General features: G+C 57.9%; 3 protein-coding genes across 3 annotated transcripts; 2 read left to right on the forward strand and 1 right to left on the reverse strand.

Annotated features, from left to right (window-relative positions):
• Positions 1-775: 775 nt before the first annotated feature.
• VOLCADRAFT_119051 (uncharacterized protein) lies at positions 776-3,704 on the reverse strand (the record flags this gene model as incomplete). Its single annotated transcript, XM_002955401.1, has 5 exons — positions 776-855; positions 1,385-1,508; positions 2,160-2,210; positions 3,010-3,140; positions 3,443-3,704. Coding segments are annotated over 5 exons (648 nt in total), but the record flags the coding sequence as incomplete, so codon positions are not given.
• Positions 3,705-4,084: 380 nt separating this feature from the next.
• Positions 4,085-10,825, forward strand: VOLCADRAFT_119052 (uncharacterized protein; the record flags this gene model as incomplete). The annotated part of the gene is made up of 11 exons (XM_002955336.1): positions 4,085-4,189; positions 4,668-4,732; positions 5,280-5,401; positions 6,336-6,459; positions 7,078-8,014; positions 8,255-8,515; positions 8,546-8,886; positions 9,475-9,584; positions 9,823-10,028; positions 10,300-10,459; positions 10,770-10,825. The coding sequence occupies 11 exons, from the start codon at positions 4,085-4,087 to the stop codon at positions 10,823-10,825; spliced, it is 2,487 nt and encodes an 828-aa protein (XP_002955382.1).
• Positions 10,826-12,730: 1,905 nt separating this feature from the next.
• On the forward strand, positions 12,731-20,299 carry VOLCADRAFT_106786 (uncharacterized protein; the record flags this gene model as incomplete). Its single annotated transcript, XM_002955337.1, has 11 exons — positions 12,731-13,089; positions 16,668-16,804; positions 17,021-17,050; positions 17,117-17,221; positions 17,897-17,947; positions 18,083-18,140; positions 18,501-18,750; positions 19,112-19,190; positions 19,408-19,536; positions 19,693-19,877; positions 20,278-20,299. The coding sequence occupies exons 1-11, from the start codon at positions 13,038-13,040 to the stop codon at positions 20,297-20,299; spliced, it is 1,098 nt and encodes a 365-aa protein (XP_002955383.1). The 5' UTR covers positions 12,731-13,037.
• Positions 20,300-20,772: the final 473 nt, after the last annotated feature.

Consider the following 20,772-nt stretch of genomic DNA (forward strand, 5'->3'; position numbering starts at 1 on the left):
CGTCAATCCCCTCCCCCTCCCCCTCCCCGCCCTCCACCGCAGCTCCATCCGGAACTGAGCCACCGCCACAACAGACCGCACAGGCGCCCTCATCTCCACCTCCTCCTCCTCCGTCACCGGCAACGGCCCCCGGAGACTCGCCTAAGCTTTGCTGCGGCTGCTGCCGCTGCTGTTGCGACTGCTGGGATGGTGCCAGAGCCGTCGTAGCAGCTGGTGCGGGTGCTGGTGCGGCCGGCGCCCGGTCCCCCGCCCCACCGGATGCCGAGGGCGCCTCCTCGGCCGCACTCCCCTCTGCGGCGGGAGGAGCAGGGCCACCTGCTACGACCTGCTGCTGCTGCTGCTGTTGTTGTCGATCAAGCCAGGCCTGGTGCCGCCGCGCCTTGCGCTGCTTCCGCCGCGCCACGTTACGGCTCTTGCACGCCGTCTCCCAGCCTCCGTCGTCCTCCTCCTCCTCCCCCTCCTCACCATGGCCACCGTGCTGCTCCTCCTCCTCCATCTCGCCACCGCCATCCCCACCCACACCAGCATCCTCAACACTTCCTGCCCCGCCATGCGTCTCAGCTTCTTGTTGTTGCTGCTGCGGCGGCTGCTGCGGCTGCTCCACAGGCGACAGCGCTCCGTCCGGTGCCGCCGCAGCAGCTGCCGCCGCCGCCGCGGCAGCGAAAGTCTGTTGCGGTTGCGGCTGCGGCAGTGGCAACCCCGGCAGCGGCAGCAGTTGCTGGAGGCCGTTGTGCCGCTGTGCTGCAGGTGCCGCTATCCCCCCTGCCCCCTCTACCCCTAGCCCTAACTCGAGCCCGTGTCCGGGTTCCCCCAGTGACAGGGACTGCACCGCTGCGATGATGCGGCTCTGACCCCCTGAGGAACGGGAGGTGGAGAGGGGGGAGAGGGGGAAGAGGGAATTACAGAGGGATGCAGAACTGAAAGGGGGGAAATCAGCTGCGACCGATGTCCCAAGCATAAGGAGTCCGAGACCGGGACCGGGGAGTTGGAGGGGGAGAGGGAGGGGTTTGAGCGGAGACCGAGAAGGGGGTGAGGTTGGAGACAGGCATGCGGGTGAGGTCGGTCCCAAGCGTGCGGCCGTGGGCCCCAAACACACACATGCACACACGCATGCACAGGTGGGGACCCTTCCCACCGGCCCCGTCCCAACCCGCCAACCCGCCTATTTTAGCCCAGCCGCCACACCACCCTCCTCCCTACCCGGGCCCCCCACACCGCCTAAGACACGCGCACACACACACACACAGTCTGCGGGCCCACTGAATTCCAGCACCCTCAATGCGACGCAAAGAACCCAGATATCAACAGCTCCGATAGCAGCGGTAGCAGCAGCAGCAACCGCTACATCTGTTCCGCAGAGAAGTGAAAACGCCGTACAACCTACCCGTCGCGTTCGTGAGCAGTTCCTCGGGCGCCTCATCCACCACCTTCCACTCCTCGGGGTTGGAGACGTGGCCCCAGCCGGGGAGGGGCCGGGGACGGGACCTGAGCTTGGGACGAGTGCGGACCTGAGAACCGCCGGCGCACAACCGCCGTCACGACAACCAGACGACAAGAAGAGAACGAGGTGGAGGAGGAGGAGAGAGCGGAAGACCGGAGCGGAAGAGAGGGAGCGAGGGCAGGTAGAGCTTTAAGCCAAGTGCCAAGTGATGGCGGGCGGGGTCAAGAGTGTGGGCGTTAGAGAAAGGAACTGCCCAACGGGACGGGCCTTTCCAGTCCGGGGGGAGGCGGGGGGAAGGGAGAGGGGAAGAGAGGGGAAAGACGAACCACACGCGATTTAAGCTGCTGCCAGAGTAAGAAAGTAGCAACCGAAAGAACTGACCGAAAGGCGTCCGTGGCGACTGTGACGACTGTAACCTCGGGGTGACGACTGTAACCTCGGGATGAAAATTTGACGTAGAAGTAGGAAGTCCTACCTACCTAAGCCGCCAGAAATAATATAGCCAAACCGTAAACTAGTAGGTGTAGAAAAAGTAGTGAAGGCGGCGAGAAATTTTTTTTTGACGTAGAAGTTGCGTAAAGTTGCTGACCAGGAGAGAAAGCTGCATTGCTGATACTGAAGGGCTGCCGGTATGCAAGTGTTCCTCCCAACCCCCCAAAAAAACTAGAACGCGCGACTGACCCGACCGACCCAAACTAAACTATTCCGGCTAGCCTACCGACGCCAACGCGAAATACCAAAGAAGCTCGAACCACCTTATTGGACTCACCTGGCCAGGCAGCAGGAGCAGCGGGCAAAGGCACATGCGAGGCAGAGAGGTGGCAAAATCGTGAGCAGCGAACGGAAAAAACAAAAACTCATGCAGATGCTGCTGAAAAGGCGTATAAAACTTGCTGACCGGGGAAGCTGGAATGAGAAAACCTAAAGAAACTATATGAAAATGGAAGAAAAGTCAGGAAGTAATAAAGAATTGCAAAGGCGGCGTAGGACGACACAGGTGGTGTCGTACGAGATGACCTAGTGACGCATTGGACGGGATGACGCATGGGACGGGATGACGCGTTGGACGGCGTATACGCCGGCAGAACAGGGTGAAGGCAAAACAGGGTGAAAGCAAAAAGGGAAGAGAGGGGAAGGGAAATACCGATGGCCGCCGCCGCCGCCGTCTGGTGGCTCCCGCTGGCTCCCTGCCATATGGCCCGGCCTGGTGACGGGGCGGGCTGCGGTGAACCCCCGTGAACCCTTCCAAGCCCGCGTATCGGACCTGGCCCCTCCTGAGTATTCAGTCCCACTGCCCGTACTGCCCCGCTTGCTCACCCGAAGCGCAATTGATGGGTGTCGGTTATTTACAATTACAAACTGTAAATAACGGTAATCGCATGTGTGGTCCTTCGTGTCGTAGAGCCCCCCGGTTCGCCTCCAGTTTGCCCCACAGCGAGTGGGCGTGGCCATTCCCCTCGCCTCCATCTTCCCCCCCTATACCCTCTCTCCCCCCCCCTACCCTCTCTCCCACCACGACCACCACCCCACACACTCCCCGTTCTCCATCTCTCTCCCCCCAGTGCTACCTGCACGGGGTGGTCCCGCAAGTGCGCGGTTCCGTGCGCCGCCACCTCCAGGGTGTGGGCCAGAGCCAGCAGCTTCACATCCACGGAGGACAGAGAGTGGATGTCGCCGGTCTCGCGGGCGAACCGCTGGACTAAGGATGCAGGTACGGGTACGGGTGCGGGTGCGGGCGGGAAGGGGAGGGGAAGGGGGAGAGGGGAGGGAGGCGGAGGCGTTGGGGAAGGGGCTGAAGGGGGAGGCTGCCCCTATTTCTCAGAGCCATGTGGATTGGAGGCATGATGAGATGCAGGTATGCAGGAACGGGCGTGTGGATGTTGTAAAATGGTGTTGTGAGCGAGGCTGTATGCGCCAGCGGGGAGTGTGTTTGCGTAAGGTCAGATGCACGGAGCGAGTTTGCGAGCAAGTGACGGTGAAGAAGTTGAGCTGGATGCTGACCTGCTCGGATAGATTCGTCGCTTGGTTCACGGATGTCCAAGGAGAAAGGCAGGGTCGACAGGAAGGTGCGGGATTGCTTGTCTCGAACCTCCGCGATGACCTCGGGGATGGTGCAGAGGCGGTCTGCAAGGAGCTCTAAGCGCAACCCGCTAATAATTGCGTTTGCATCTATGACAGCTATGCGTTCCGTTGCGCTGGGAGGGGGCGCCTCTGTCGGGGCGGCTGGCGCCGTCGCCGACTTCGCGACGGCAGCCCAGGACATGATAGGAAAGCACGTAGAAGCTGATAATGGTTTTTGCGATTGATGATACGAAGAACTTCAATACAGTGCCCTTAACCGGCCAGTCGCAGTCAAGGTACAGCCCTCCTGGGTAGCACTAAAACCACATCATACTAGCTAAACGAGGCATTTAATCCTTACACGAGCATATTCCTTAAGAAATTGATGCATACAGGAGGCGTTCGTTACGCGCTCCGAGTCCGCTCCGGGACCGTTTCTCACAGAGAGAACAGGTAACTTGCTTGCAGCTCAGAGCTTCTTGATGTATTCATAATTAACTGAGCATAACCTGTGCTCTAGCTGTGAGTGCTAACGACGCCTGCGTCACTGGCCAAAAGCTCGGATCGTCCAAACGGCGAATCATGCAGTCGGAGGCAGCCGGTGGAATTGTATGCGCCGTCGTCGCTGTCATTGTGTACTTGAACACCATCCCTGCGAACTTTGCGTTTGACGACAGCTTCGCTGTGGTGAGTTTATTTCTTGCGTTACATGGCCACCTGCAGACTTCATAATTTGGTAGTCATCAAGGTCAGATGTGGTATAAGGCTTTCCCAGGACGTTACGCATGTGCGGGAAGTTGGACGGTCGCAGTAGCAAGCCCACCATCACCGCATGCAATTGCCATACATAAAATCCATGAATTTGGAGGATTATGTTTTCACACTCGGAAACTTTCCGCAAATTCCAACGCGGTCCTGAGCTGTTACCTATCATTCGTTGACCGATGGCGACGCCGGCCGTCCGCGTCCAGCTCGCCAGACCCAGGGACAGAGTCCATCTGCGCCTCCGCCACCCGACCCATTCAACCTTGCAAATCTGCATACATACATGCATACAATTACTATTATGGCCGTCATGCGCGTCCCCCGGAGCCTCGGTCCCCCCTACCTGCGCCACACGGGCCGACATCGAACCAGCACCGTGCCCTACACCCTCCTCGGGCAGATTCATAATGGCGACGTCACCAACGACTCCAACTCCCTGTGGAGCCTCCTGGTCCATGACTTCTGGTGAGGGCCACACTGCCCCTGCCCTGAACCGAACTGCCCCTGTGCCGTCCCTGCCCTGCACGGCTCCATGGCTCCATGGCTCCGACACAAGCACATGATATCGTCATCCGTAGTGAGCGAGTCTCCCCCAACCCGCCTGATTGCGCCACCTCCCCACGCCCACCTCTTTACATCCAGCCATCCATGCATCCATGCGCGCATGCATGTATGATGTGTGGGACAGGGGGGCGTATCTTCACCCATGGCCGCTACCCGGCGAAACCCTGTCTTCCACGGTGTTTCGAGGCACCCTCATCCATTCACCCTAGTCAACTTCTCAGTGGATCGCTCAGGTTCCGCAGCCACCACCGGCATCCAACGGAATCTGCCGGATCGACGGCGGCTCAACTCCATTCCTGGTCAGCTCGCAAGATCACTTTATCCCAGGTCACCACCGTCCATCGACTAGGGCCACTTTACCTTCCACCATCGGAAGGATTTTCGACCCTGACAGGTCTCGATCCCGGGATCTATGTAAATATTCATGTATGTATGTATGTACGCACAGGGGTCAGCGCATCTCCTCCGAACAGAGCCACAAGTCCTGGCGGCCGCTCACGGTGCTCTCCTTCCGGATGGTTCGGAAGATCTGGGGGGCGCTGCCGGAGCACTGGCGGAGCAGTGTCGTAGGTGGGTGGTTAGCCGGTTAGCCGGTAGGGGTAAGGCCGGTAGGAGGTGGCTGGGTGGGTGGGGGGGGGCGCCGGCTGGAGGGGGCCCGGTAGCGGTTGGGCGTGGAAGGGGCGGGTCGGCTGGTCCATTGTCCGAGCCAACTCTTCCGCAAGGCCCTCCGGAGAAGGGGCCCCACAAGCCGTCATCGCCACCTCGCCTTCCGCTGTCCGCGGTGTGTGTTCGCTATGTGGCGGAACAGCCCCCTCTTGGTGGGGAAAGCGGGAACATGTGCATAGGGGGGGTTGGCCCTTTGGTCCGCCTCTGTCAGTGGACTGTCGTACTGCGGTCTCCCTTGTAACAATTGCAGGGGAGAGGATGGGGGAGCAGCACAGGGAGAAAACACCCACACGCGCGCACAGCAATGGCCGTTTAGACACCCGGGGGGGAAGCGAGGGGGCAAGACAGGGAGGCGGCCATATGGAAGGTGCTTCCGGGCAACAGCAGCAGTAGCAGCAGTAGTAGCAGCAGTAGTAGCAGTAGCAGTGGCAGCAACAGTAGCAGCAATAGTAGTTGCAGCACCAGGATTAGCAACAGCAGCAGTAGCAGCAATAACACCACCAGTAGCAGCACCAACAACAACAGCACTAGCAGCAACAGCACTAGCAGCAACAGCACTAGCAGCAACAGCACTAGCAGCAACAGCAGCACAGCACTAGCAGTAACAGCACTAGCAGCAACAGCACTAGCAATAACAGCAGCAACAGTACTAGCAGTAACAGCAGCACAGCACTACAGTTAGAGATCCGAGGGTCGGTCACATTTCCATAACCCCTTGTAAACCCCTGCCTATACCCCACCCCACCCCACCCCGCCTTCCTCCCAACCCTCCCCATTACGCCGCCCTCCTAACCTCCCCCCTCCGGGTGTGTGTAACCCCTCCCACCCATCCCCGCAGACCGCCGCCTTCGGACCCGGCTGCCGTACGAGGAGGACGAGGCAGCCAAGCGGGGTCTGGACCCGCTGCTATTCCACGTCAGCAATGTGGTGGTGCACGCGGTGGTGAGCGCGGCCGTGTGCAGGTGTGTGTGTATGTATGTAGGGGGGTGTTAAGGGGTAAGGGGAAGGGAGAGAGGACGTGGGGCATGGCAAGGGACGCGGTGTTGAAGAAAGTTGGAAGGAAGGGCGCGACAGGATGCCGAGGAGAGCAGCTAACTCACCCCGAGGACGCGATTGCCCGGGTGGGACGGGAAGGGGGGAGGTGGGCGGAGTAGAGCCGGATCGAAGTGGGGTTGCTGGCAGGTACGGACAGCTGGGTGAAGTGTACTGCTGTACAGGCAGCCAGGAACGAGGTGGGGAAGGAGGGGCCCCCGGGGGCCGTAGGGTGGCTTGTCGGGAAGCCGTTAGGGGCCGTTGGGCGGCTGTACGGGCCGGTGTGGGCCTTCGGGGGCTCAAGGAGTGAGCAGCAGAGCGGGGGTTGGGGCCTCGGCGGATGGTGGTGCGGTGGTGCGGTGGTGCGGTGGTGCGGTGGGAGGATAGTTAGCCCGGCGGATGGAACAGCGGCGAGGGGGGGCTTAAGGCATTGCGAACCTGACCCGCTACCAACCGCCATTTCATGTCGCCACCGTTGGCCAGGTCGCTCTCTTCTACCCCTACCTCCCCCGGCAACCCCCGGCCCTTACCCCCTCGTCCCCCACCAGGTTGTCGTACTACTTACTGCGGCTACGTTGGCGTCCGAGGCCGCTACTGTTACTGGCGAGGACGCCGGGGCCGCCGCCGGAGGAAACACGCCCAAGACGGCGGAGTTGGGAGCAGCAGCAGCGGGAGCAGCAGCAGCAGCAGCGGGTGCAACACGTGTCAAGACTAAGGGCCCAACGACCCACCTCCTCCGACGGCGACGCAGCCGCCGGAGAAACCCCGAAGGTGGGGAACAGCAGCTGGGCATTGGGGGCGGAGGAGGCAAGCGCTCGGCAAGTCGGTCTTAGGCAGCGCCGGAAGCCGGCGGCCGCCGCCGCGGCGCCAGGTGTGCCGCCGCTGCCTAGCGTACCCAGGAGCGAGCCACGTCATTGTCGCTGGGACGAAACTGCGGCAGAGCCGGAGACACGCGCTCGCCTCCAGCGGCGGCTGCACATCCCCGCCTGGTTCAGCGGTTTGGCGTTTGCCGTACATCCCGTACACACAGAGGCGGTGGCGGGAGTGGTGGGCCACGCGGAGCTGCTGTGCGCCGCGCTGGCCGTACCTGCCGTGATGTTGTACGTGGGCGCTGCTCAGGCCGCTGCGACGTCTCGTGCCACTGGGCGGTGGACCCGTGGGTCGGTGGCGGCGCACTGGGCCGCCGTCACTGCTGCCGCGGCGCTGGCGGCCGCTGCGGCGCTCGCCAAGGAGATTGGCATTACAGTGCTGGGCTGCATGCTGGCCGCGGACGTCCTGCTCGTCCCATTGGTGGTCGTACAATCGTATGCCGAGAATTGTACGACACGGCCGGCGGCCTGGCGACGGCTTCTTCGTTTGTTGTCTTGGGCAGTAGTGGAGGAGCCAAAATTGCTGCGAATGTCAATGTTGGCGGCTGTGGGGGCTGGCTACGTCCGGTTCCGTAGCTGGGTGGCTGTGGACCAGCTAGTCCGAATCTACCGTAAGGTGGGCGATGGTGTTGACAGCTGCTGCTGGCTGGCTGGCTGGATGTGGCCCCTATTACCTGCCAAACTACGTTTCTCCCCTCTACCTCCGTGCGCATCCTCCTTCCATAAGGCCTCTGTCCTCTTGCGTCCTGCCCTTCGCCGCTCCTCCTGTGACTCCGAAACCTTCCTGCCGCTGATCCAGAGGCGGCTCCCCTCTCCCTTTCACCTCTCCCCTTCGGCTGCGCCTGACGGGCCCCAGGTTGAGAACCCCATTGCCTTCTCCTCATCCCCAATGGAGAGAGTGTTAACCACCGGCTACCTACATGCCAGATACGCGGGGCTGTTGCTGTGGCCGCAACATCTGGCAGCCGACTGGTCCTTCGAATGCGTGCCCATGGTGGCGCAGCTCGCCGACCCGCGGAACGCCCTCACGACGGTGCTGTACGCGGGTATGACGGCGGTGGTGCTGGCGGCGAGACCCTGGAGTGTGCTGGCGACATGGCGCCGCGCCGCCGCCGCGGTAACGGTGGCGAGCTCGTCGGCGGTACAGCCGGCAGAGGCGATACGGCCGGCACGCGCCTTGCAGCCGCCGTCGGCAGCAGCGGCGGCGGCGGCGGGAGACGATGATGATGATGATGATGATGATGATGATCAGCAGCAGCAGCAGCAGCAGCAGCAGCGGCAGACAAGATCGTGTGAGGAAGGCGGCGGGGAAGTAGATGTTGGCACTGCCAAGGATGCTGATGCTGAGGGTGCTGATGCTGCTACGCGATTGTGGGCGGCTCGCTGGCGGCTGTTCGTGCTGACGGGTCTATTGGTGGGGCCTTTCTTCCCGGCCTCCAACGTGCTGTTCTATGTGGGCACATTCATAGGTGAGCGAAAGCTTGGGGGGTGAGAATAGGGGTGTTGTTTGTGCATCTGTGGGGTTGAGAGGGGTAAATAAGCTGCTAGCCGCGGAGGAACCCTGTGGGGGTTATGGGGGGCTGGCAGACGTGGCGACGGGGGGGGGTCTTCCACCGTCTTCCACCGCAGCAGGGAACTGAGCGGCGTCGGGGGGCTCGGGTGAGCGACTGGGCTGGACGGGCCGCGGTAGACTGGGAATGAGGCGTCCCAGAAGGTGAGGGGGGTAGGAGGCAGGGGCAGGGGCATCGGCTCCTGAATGCCGAGTGTGCAGCCTCAACTTGGATCTGAAGGCCCATCGGGTCTAGTTCATCTGCAATCCAGGGGTGTCAGCGCAATGCAGTGGTACCGGACGTCCCTCTCCTCACACTCCGTCAACCACATACATTTTCACACACCACGCATGGGCCCGAATTAGGGTAGGACTCCCTTGTCGCCGCGCCCTCCCCTGCCCCCCACCTCCTATCACTGCCAGTATCACATCATCACACAGCTCTCTTCGGGTTCGGACTTCCCCACCCCGCCCCGCAACCCCACCCCCTTATACTGGGTCTTACCAACCCGCCTTCTTGCCAACAGGCGAGCGGCTACTGTACCTTCCCTCCATCGGTTTCTGCCTTCTGGTTTCGGAGCTGCTGTCTACAATGCTGACGCGGACAGCCGAGGGCCGGGAGGGGGCAGAGGAGGAGGTGCGGGAAGAGGAGGAGGAGGAGGAGGGTGTCTCGATGGCCACAGAGCTGCCTTCGCAGCCACCAATGCCAGCTGCAGCTGCGGTTGCCAGCAGCACCACCACCCCGGGGCCAGCCCTTCTTCCTGCCGCTGTCCGGGACAGCAGCAACGGCGCCATCGCCTCAGCTTCTGCTGCGGTTGCGGCTGCTGCTGCTGCTGCTGCTGCAGTTCCAGCCAGCCGCGGCCCTGCGGTTGCAGCTGCACGGCTTTCGGGGCCGTGTGCTGACCGTAGGAGCAATGCGGGGTACAGCAGCCAGAGAAAAGCTGCCGTGACAGCGAGCAGGGCGGTGAGGAAACTCACCTACGCTTTCACGGCTGTCGTACTTGTGTTGTACGCCGTACGCACATGGGACCGAAACTGGGACTGGAGTACGGAAGAGGCGCTGTTCGAGTCCGCTGGCAAGGTAGGCTAGGATTAGCCCTCCCTTGGGCTGTTATTGGTGCGTGTGTTCGACCACATCTCCCCATAGTGCCGACCTTGGATTTCACAATGCGATTACGGGGTGCTTGTAACATTACTAGTTTAAAACACGAAGTGTGCTCACGGGAATCAACGGCTCGCATACCCTTTTCTCCGCATCCAACTAACAAATAGATAAGTGGCTGCTCTCTTTTCGTAATATGCTTCCTGTTGAGTGAAGCTCCCCATACATACCCTTCCGGTTGTATCTGCAGGTGTGTCCGGGCAGCGCCAAGGTGCAGCTCAACCTCGGCATCCTGGAGCGGCGCAGAGGCGACCTGCAAGCCGCGCTGCGGCACTTCAAGGCGGCCAAGTCCATCGAGCCTGGCTACTGCGAACCCAGCTACTGGATCGGAATTTCATTGATCAACGCGGGTGGGTGGGTGGAAATCTAGGGTTAGATAGGTATTTGGTTGGATTAAGAGGGGTGGTATCTACACGGGCAGAATAGGCGAAATTGGTTGGGGTAGGACTAGATGGGCGAGGGGAAGGCAAAGGCACCGGTGTATAGCACGTCAAACGGTTCATGTCATGTACCTGGCAAAAGATATCAACATATTTCAGTAAGTCAAGGGGCGCAGCGCCGGTGCCGATTAGCATGTCAGGATTAAAGAGACAGTATCAGTTTTTTCAGATGACATCTAACCCTCTATCTATCGATATAATCATGTACCTGCCTTTGCAGTACCGATGCTCGTACGGGGGCTCGAACCCCGGACCTGCGGCTTGCTCGATGCATAAGACCACCGCTCTAACCGACTGAGCTATACGAGCTTGCCGATATACCCTAGGACACGGTTGATTACCCATCCCATACGTAGGAGCAGGGACGATAAGGGGATGGGGTAAGGAATCGAGAACCCCTGGGGCGGGGGGGGGATGTTAAGTCCGTCTACAGGGGCAATGGAACCCCGCCCGGACATGCAGCTGCTCAAGCCACACCAAGCACGGCCAGTCGCCGGAAAGGCCATTCCTCGAATAACAGGAGGGTTTGATGCGAAGCGTGGGCCAGTCACGGAAATGCGGACGGGGGGTTTGGTCGTGGCTGGAAGATGCGTTCAGTCGATGACTGAAGCGTACCCAAGTATGCAAAACTTGATCCGTACTGCGTACCTCTGATTGAATGTACAGCCAGAGATGTGAGCCTGATGGCACCTGAGGGCTGGTGCCTGAGGGCGCGTTGGTCGGTCATCCAACCACATGCCAGTGGACGTTTTTGAGACACTGGCAACCTCGATAGGGAGCGATTAATATCGACTAAGACACACGCGGGTTAATGGGTCTTGGAGTAAACTTTATTACTGCACAACAAACAGTACAAGCTTAAAAGCACATTGGTCGTTGTCCATCCACTTGCAACTTTGTCAAATTCCTGCCTTTGTATGTATACTGCTTGTATTTTAGTAGTAGTAGGCATTACATCGGGCCCCAGACCCCGAGGGAACACCCCAGGGCAGTAGGGCCATCGGACCACAACGGACTGGCTTGCACTAGGAATTTATATTTCTATTTGCCTCGCAGAAACAAACGTGTTATTTGAGTTTTGGGCTAAAGTCTTGGGAAGGAGGGAGAAGTGATGCCGGGAGGGTGTGCGTGCACAAAGGTATTACAACGTACGGCGGCGGGAGTACGACATCAGATACCCTCGCATTTTCCTTCTTCGAAAGGTCACATTAGAGTTCGTATGGATATCTACTTGGGTTATTACATATCTATTATTACTTAGGATATTACAAATTTATTATGTTAGTGATAGTATTCTTATCAGTTATTGATATGAAGATTCCTCTCTCACGATTGTGTCTATCCTCCTCTCAAGCCTCGGAGATAACAAGTACGGATGCTCATACGGGGGCTCGAACCCCGGACCTGCGGCTTGCTCGATGCATAAGACCACCGCTCTAACCGACTGAGCTATACGAGCTTGCTAAAACAAGGTTGAGGGCACTACAGTTCCCAAAGTAGGAAGCATGAATCCCGTTAAGGGGATGGGGTAAGGAATCGAGAACCCCTGGGGCGGGGGGATGGATGTTAAGTCCGTCTACAGGGGCAATGGAACCCCGCCCGGACATGCAGCTGCTCAAGCCACACCAAGCACGGCCAGTCGCCGGAAAGCCATTCCTCGAATAACAGGAGTTTTGGTGCCAGGTCCAAAGTTTAAATCGGAATCGGGACACAAATGGTTTCGGGAGTGCAGCAGCTTAGGGTCCGAGTCCATCCCTGGCTGGTTAGTGGCCCGGTGCCACAATTGAATCAGAGTGACGCAATAGGGTTTATTGCGAAGCGTGGGCCAGTCACGGAAATGCGGACAGCGGTGGCTGGAAGATGCGTCCAGCCCATGACTGAAGGGCACCCAAGTATGCAAAATCTTGACCCGTACCTCTGATTGAATGTACAGCCAGAGATGTGAGCCTGATGGCACCTGAGGGCTGGTGCCCGAGGGCGGGTTGGTCGGTCATCCAACCACATGCCAGTGGACGTTTTTGAGACACTGGCAACCTCGATAGGGAGCGATTAATATCGACTAAGACACACGCGGGTTAATGGGTCTTGGAGTAAACTTTATTACTGCACAACGAACAGTGCAAGCTTAAAAGCAAATTGGTCGTTGTCCATCCACTTGCAACTTTGTCAAATTCCTGCCCTAAGCTACAAGTTACAAGTTACAAGTTCCGCACACAAGTGCGGGTGTGTCCGTAAAAGCCGGGGGGCCCATGGACGTTGTATTGGTATTGATGCGGGTACGCGGGAGGTCATTTTCATTCTCCCTAGTCCGCTTCAGGGCGAAGCGCCTCAGCGCGACGTGCCTGGCCTCCCAAATTTCCGAGAGGTACCTGGCCAATGCCAGGGGTGGCGCCTCAGTCATAGTGGTGCGCATGCTGCGCCCCGTAAGGACTAGGTCACCATCATACTTAGCCCGTATGCTCTTGTAAGCGGGACATTCTTCGAAAACATGCAACTCATCTTCAACCGCTCCACAGTCACAAAGCCTGTAGGTACGCGCGGTGCGCTCACGCCCATTAGGCCTATTAACCTCTAACTCCCAACAGCCTAACCGAAAACGCATGAGCACATGATGAAGTCGCTGGGGCATGGTCCCTTTAGTGTGCTCCAACCAATCGAGACGCGCACCCCTTGACGGGGCAGCTCACATCCAGTTCATATAGCGACACGCCTTGGCTCCGGTAATTCCTATGGGGAAGACGCGGGGGTCACCCAAGGTATTCGGGCACTCCCACCGTGCATCAAGCCGCTTGGCAAATACCTTAAGAATGCTCTCAACTGGAAATTTAAGGGTGGTGTGGTACGATATAAGATCATTACCGCGCGTATTAGTGGGGGGTTCCACTCCTAAGCTAGTAAGAAAGGCTAGTACCTTGCTTGCCCAACACTCAGTGACGCCCCCAAGTGCCAACTCCAGGTCAGCGACAAATGCCCGGTGACACAGCGTTCCCGGCCTCTTAACCACAGAGTTCCAAAACCTAAGTACAAGATTGGTCCAATGGAACTGGAGTGGCCTCTGTGACAGCTCGCGATATAGGGAAACCATAGTCGGGCTCCTCGCCCCAACTACGGTTCGCATGTAAGCACGCTGTTCCTGGACCATGGGATTAGCCATAGCACCTTCAAAATTCACATTAATGAAGTCAGGTCCCCAAACTTGCGCTCCATAAGAAAACACCGGTACAACTAGTGTATTGTAGAGAGACATACATAGCTTGGGGGTGGTAATTTTCTTATCACGACACAGGGTGCTGAGCCCTAACGTGGCCCGCCTCCCTGCTGTGAGTGGTTGCTTGGTACATGCTGAGAACTGCACTCCTGGGCCGTAGTGCAACCCGAGATACCGTGCCGTCTCGTTGCCGGTCAGCACCCGCAACCCCGCCCCACCTAACCGGTACTCAGCTTCAATAAGCCGCTTCCGCTCACGCGTAGCACCCCCAAAAATGAGGACCTCGCACTTGGCGGCATTCGCGGCCATACCCGTCGCTTTGCAGTAGGCTTCGAGTAGCCCCAGAAGGCATTCAGCTCTATCGTGCCCTGTCGCTACCAGTGACACATCGTCAACGAAAAGTAGATTAGTGAGTTCACCGCCCGCCAGGCTAACACTCTGCTCACGGAGGGTGCTCCATCGGCTAGGGAGGCATACACGGCAATTAGCATCATGGGCATCAATATAATGAGCGAATACTTCTATGAAGAGTCCAAAGAGGGTTACGCTAAGGGGGCACCCTTGCTTAACCCCACGCCCCACCTTGAATTCAGGTCCCAACTTATTTCCTAACTTGACCCGAAACTTCACGTCAGCTTAACTAGCCTTTAAATAATCGAGGATGCGCCCGTGTAGCCCATACGACATTAGGAAATCCCAAAGTGTCTCATGGTCAACGGAGTCGAACGCCTTACTAAAGTCAATTTGCATGATAATAAGCGGCCTGGCTCCGGCCACAGTGTGCTTCGAGATAAGATGCCTTAATGTAAACAAGTGATGCTCGGTGCCAAAACCATGCCTACATCCAGCCTGGCTAACGGCACGTAGCCTATTGCCCTCACAGTAATTATCTAATCGCCTTCCTATGATATTGGCATAAAGTTTGCACAGGGGACCCCCAACTGCGATTCCCCGGTAATTGTCACAGCATGACACGTCCCCTTTTTTGAATACGGGGGACAGGGTGCTAGTCGTGAATTCCCTCGGGTATTCAGCTCCGTATATGCGGTTGAATAGCACCGTTAAGTAAGGCGCCAATACAAGCACGGGCTGCTGCCCTTCAGTTTCCCTGATAGCGTACTTATAATACTCGGCCGGGGTTCCCTCCAGGCCCGCGGACTTATTGTTGCGCATAGCCTTAAGGCCACTAGCAATTTCATCCTCCGTAAAATCCTTGTTAAGCCAAGCAGCTAATTCCCGTCGGTGCGTCACCTGGTCCTCGTCCAGCCATCTAAACAAATACAGATCGTCACCACGGGTTCGCACGTGGTCCCCCACCGTACTACTGATCTGGCCCAATGTTGCTTATGTGCCCAGTGCTGATGGGATGGGCAGTGTTCGTCTGGTATGAAGAATCCATTATTCTCGTTATGGAGGTAAAGTTAGAGTTATATGGTATCGATGATAACCATGGCTCTCGCTAAGTAATGTATCCCGTCCACACATGGCCCACAGGTTAGGTAATGGTACGAATGCTCGTACGGGGGCTCGAACCCCGGACCTGCGGCTTGCTCGATGCATAAGACCACCGCTCTAACCGACTGAGCTATACGAGCATGTCAGTACAATATTTGAAAACCCTATAGTTCCCAAAGTAGGAAGCATGAATCCCGTTAAGGGGATGGGGTAAGGAATCGAGAACCCCTGCACGGGGGTGGGAGATGTTGAGTCCGTCTACAGGGGCAATGATACCCCGCCCGGACATGCAGCTGCTCAAGCCACACCAAGCACGGCCAGTCGCCGGAAAGGCCATTCCTCGAATAACAGGAGTTTTGGTGCCAGGTCCAAAGTTTAAATCGGAATCGGGACACAAATGGTTTCGGGAGTGCAGCAGTTTAGGGTCCGAGTCCATTCCTGGCTGGTTAGTGGCCCGGTGCCACAATTGAATCAGAGTGACGCAATAGGGTTTATTGCGAAGCGTGGGCCAGTCACGGAAATGCGGACAGCGGTGGCTGGAAGATGCGTCCAGCCCATGACTGAAGGGCACCCAAGTATGCAAAATCTTGACCCGTACCTCTGATTGAATGTACAGCCAGAGATGTGAGCCTGATGGCACCTGAGGGCTGGTGCCCGAGGGCGGGTTGGTCGGTCATCCAACCACATGCCAGTGGACGTTTTTGAGACACTGGCAACCTCGATAGGGAGCGATTAATATCGACTCCTTTTACCGCGGATCCGCCTTAGACACACGCGGGTTAATGGGTCTTGGAGTAAACTTTATTACTGCACAACGAACAGTGCAAGCTTAAAGGCAAATTGGTCGTTGTCCATCCACTTGCAACTTTATCAAATTCCTGTCCCTGTATGTATACTGCTTGTATTTTAGTAGTAGTAGGCATTTCATCGGGCCCCAAACCCCGAGGGAACTCCCCAGGGTAGTAGGGCCATCGGACCACTCCAGATGCATACTCAATGGTTTTCTTATTCTGTGGATACAAGTTTCCCCATTCCATAGAGTATGGGGCGACTGTCTACTGCTGTAACCCATCCATCACGTCAGCAAGAATGCTCGTACGGGGGCTCGAACCCCGGACCTGCGGCTTGCTCGAAGCATAAGACCACCGCTCTAACCGACTGAGCTATACGAGCTTGATGTACGAGTCCTACAACACAGTACTTATACGACTGCGTACGTAAGAAGAGGGACGATAGGGGGATGAGGGAGGATTGTAGAACCCCTGGGGGGGGGAGATGTTAAGTCCGTCTACAGTGGCAATGATACCCCGCCCGGACATGCAGCTTTGCTCAAGCCACACCAAGCACGTCCACTCGCCGAAAAGGCCATTCCTCGAATAACAGAATTTGTAATCTGACTGTAACCTATCCCACCTCACCCGGGCCTGCAATCGACCCCACCTATCCTAACATCAGGCGACCCCCACACGGGACTGATTCACTTGGAATCCGCCCTGGCCTGCAAGTATGTGGCAGCGGAGGCGCTCAGGTCACTGAACAAGATCTTCGCCGTCATGCTGTCAGCCAGTCCTCGGGATCCCAACCCAGTCATGGTCGGTGGGTTTGGAGAGAGGCATGGGGCCGGCAGAGACTGGGTGGCTGGCTTGCAACCATCATATCGGTATAGCGGGCAGATCACCACATGCGTACTGAGGAATATGCTGCGGCTGCAGTAAGCACGCATGTCCTTCCGCGCTGTGTCTAATTAGCACGCGGCCTCATGCGGCTTTCAGACGTCCGAAACGCTTGAACACCTCGCCCACCTGCAGGTCGAGGTGGTATCATCTGTCATCGACAGGGTCCGTGCCAGCTACTACACCATTGCTTGAACATGCACACACACACACCCTCCCTCTTTCCCTCAGCGCTGGGGCCTGTTGCTGCTGCGGCCGGAGGTGAACCAGCTGGGTCATGGCTGCGATACACTAGAGCAGGCCGCGCTAATGGCGGCGCAGCTGGGCGACCGGCAGGTATGTAGGTGTGCGGTGTGGAGTGTGGGTGTGCGGGAGTTCCTTGCATTTGTTAGGGCAAACGGTGACTTCCTATGTGTTTTCAGCAATGGCGGTGCTCGACCCGATAAGGATCACAGTGGTGCTCAAAGCAGAAAGGGCCTGAAGCAAAGGGTGGGCTGCGGAATAAGGAGCAGTGTATAGGGATACGGTGTGTACGGAGGAAGAGAGGTTAAGGCGATGTAGGTCATACGCGATCATCGTGACGTGCGCAGCATGCATGTCGAGTATATCCAAGTGTTCAGCTAAGGGATTTTGCCGTCGATGCGAATGAAGGCTTACTGCTCCTGACCAACAGCAAACACCGCCTAGGGAGGCGAAGCTGCACTCGCGGGATGCCAGCAGGCAGGGGCTGAGGAAGGGCAGGGTGGAGGTATGGGCTAACGTGGCACATTGGGCGACGAGCCCCAACGTTGACCCCAGTGAGGCGAACACGCAGTCTGAGGTTGAGGATGGTTGGCGAGGCCCAGGGCAGCAGGAGCGTGGCTGTGGGTGCGTGTGTGGTTCCGGAGGTAGCAGGAGGGCTGATGGAGGTATGTGTGGATTTCCATGTTATCCATACATCCCGCGAACTGATTATCGTTTTCCATCACCTCCCTCACTCCCTCAATTCCTTCCGCCCTTCCCTCCCTGGAGCCCATGTCGTTATTGGCGCTGCTACGCCTGGCGGGTGTCGCTATCCGCTGCGTGTGTTACGTACCGCGCTCTGGTCGGCTCTGCTCACTCCTGATGAACCTCACGCTGTCATTCATTCATTCAGGCAGGCAGGCAGGCAGGCAGGCAGGCAGGCAGTTACCCACTCGCCGACCCGTGCCCATGCAGGGCTCCGAGGGTGCTGTGCGGCTGTGTGTGGAGGCGCTGAGGCGGCGCCTGCCGGAGGGTAAGGGAACAACCACCAAGCGCAGGTGGCTAGGTGAAGGCTGGCGAGTAAGTATAGGCAGCGAGTGGAGACAGCAATCTTCTTTGGCAAATAACCTTGCTATTACTTTGTTTTTTCTTTCGGTAGAAGGGCCACAAAATTCATCAGATGCCCATCATAAATTACTTCATAAAGGCTATTGCTGGTCCGGGCTGGACTAGGCTGGACTAGGCTGAACTGCTTATTGCAACATGTTTTACCATTCCTAGTAATCCAGATTTCAAATATATGATTATATGTACTATATAGCTCCCTGAGCCCGACCCCCGATCAACTCCCCCGATGCTACTGCCACTGCTTTTACTGCTACTGCTTTCGCAGGTGGCACACCCATTGACCCTATGGAGCCATCCCAGCAGTTGCGCTGTGTAGAAGCACGTGTAGCTGTGTACCGGGAGATTGCTGCTGCCGCCGGGGCGCCTTCGGGCCGTGACCCAACAAGGCGCGTTGCGGCTGCGGTGTACGACTACATTCGGCAGCTAGATGCTGCGCCGTACTGCCGCATGCAGTTGTCCGCGTCTGCAGAGCAGGGCTCAGCCGCAACACCGCCGCACATGCACTTGGTGCACATGTAAGTAGGGTTAACATATCATTTGGTCCTCCGTTGGTACGACAATTATGTCGTACATGCAAACTTTGGCGACTTCATTGTGTGTTTGATAGAAGCCAAGTTATAACTTGGTTGGTTGAACGTTTCAACGTCAAAATGAAGAAGCGTTATGATACTCTCAGTTCCGCAATTCGAAACACCTCGCCCCGGCCGCGGATTTTCCTTCCCGCGAGCAATGATCCATCCCCTCTCTTAACTCAACCTAAACAGGCATCATGGAGCACCTAGCACCTAGCACCTAGCACCTAGCACCTAGCACCGCACCTAAACATTCCAGGCAGTGAAGCCGCTTACTTTTGAACCTTTTACCCCGGCCTCTTAGGATTCAATCCGCCGATCCGGAAGACCCGTGGCTCCAAGCCGAGTGGGGCCGTACACTCACAGCTGTGGGTCGTACACAGGTACGACGGTACGAAATTCGCCTGTGCAGGGACAACCCTGCACCCCTCGTCAGCGCCTTCAGGACTCCGCGATAGCTTGCTGGAGCAGGGTCCGCAGAAAAGTGCGGCAATTGCGACAGCAGTACAGCACCAGGAACGCCACGACCTGCCACCACCAGCCTACCCACCACTCCTATCCAACCCGCGTCCCTTGCCTTCCTCCCCGGCCCATCATTAGGAGGCCGTCCTGCATCTCTCCGTGGCTGCCATGTTGCTCCAGTCCCACATCTCCAAGCTCCAGAGCGGCCGGCAAGTCGTGCCGCCTCCCTCGTCCCAAGCCCCGCCAGCCCCACCAACCAGCAGGCAGGTCCGTAGCCTTGCAGCCTCCGGGCGAGTGCCGTTGGGCTCAGTCGAAGCGTTGGAAGGAATTGCATCCGCATGGGAGGACGCGGCGCGGCTGCAGCAGGGGCTGGGACGGGGGGACAGCACCCAGCATTGTGAGATGTGGGCCCGGGCAATGCAGGCGAGGAGGATCTTGGTGGCGATGACGGTGGCCCCGGGCGAGGGAGGGGGGCCGGCGGCGGCGGCGGCGGAGGTAGCACGGCAGAAGGCCGCGGAACGGGTGATAGTGGCGGAGATGCGACGAAGGGGATGCGGCGGCGGTGGTGAGGGAGGAGGTGGTGGGGATGATAGTGGCCACAGAGCACGGTGAGAGGTAGGTGGGGTTGGCCGTCTGCCTGACCCGCAAAGTGGCGCGGAAGTTGACACCTTTCTTCCAAATGGCCATCATGTGATTGTGGGACGCCGTGCCAGCAGGCCCGTTTTGGGTTTCGGATGCGTTGTCGGCATCTGGGGATGGTTCCCCTGCCCCACCTGCCTTCATGACGTGTACAGCAGCTGAGCACGCAGGAGCTTAGGGAGCGGCTGTAATGGATGTGTCGTACATGCTGGGAGGTCATGTCTTTCGGTGGGCGGACATATGCAGCTGCCCGACTGCTGCCGGACAGATGAGGACCTCTTCTTTCGCTCCATCTCAGGCAGTGAGGCTGTAAATATCTCCCGTGATGGTGACCAAATGGTGCTATTTTCGCCTTCCTCCCCACCGCAGTCGGAGCATGGCGAAAAAGTAACTGACGAGGGGGCTAGCTAGCGTGATTTTGTCGTTCGAAAAAATGGGAAAAATGGAAGGTCGACTCAAATTTCGCAGTGTAACTATAGAAGTCCTCGGGTTTAACTTGCCATTTCGTGTACGTGTGTGTCTGTGTGTGATATGTGTACGTATGTGTGCATGTGCATGTGCATGTTTGTTAAATTACATCCGCCGCAAATGTCCGGGGGAGTAGTCCGACCTAAACCCCTGAACCGTACTACATGATGAATGTGTAAACTAAATGTGGAGGATAATTAACAGCGTGCGGTAATTGGCGGCAGCATCAAGACGGACGGGCGGACGGATGGTGCGCGGCAGTGAGCCGCTCACCGCAGCGGTGTCCAGCCTACCAAGACTTTGCGGAAAGCGTTGTTGGAGTGGTTGCGGCAGGTTGGGCGAGGAAGCATGAAAACAAGCCGGTCGGAAAAGGCCCTACCCCGAGGTATGAGGGGT

This window comes from Volvox carteri (genome assembly GCF_000143455.1).
Source record: "Volvox carteri f. nagariensis unplaced genomic scaffold VOLCAscaffold_51, whole genome shotgun sequence".
Classification (NCBI taxonomy): domain Eukaryota; kingdom Viridiplantae; phylum Chlorophyta; class Chlorophyceae; order Chlamydomonadales; family Volvocaceae; genus Volvox; species Volvox carteri.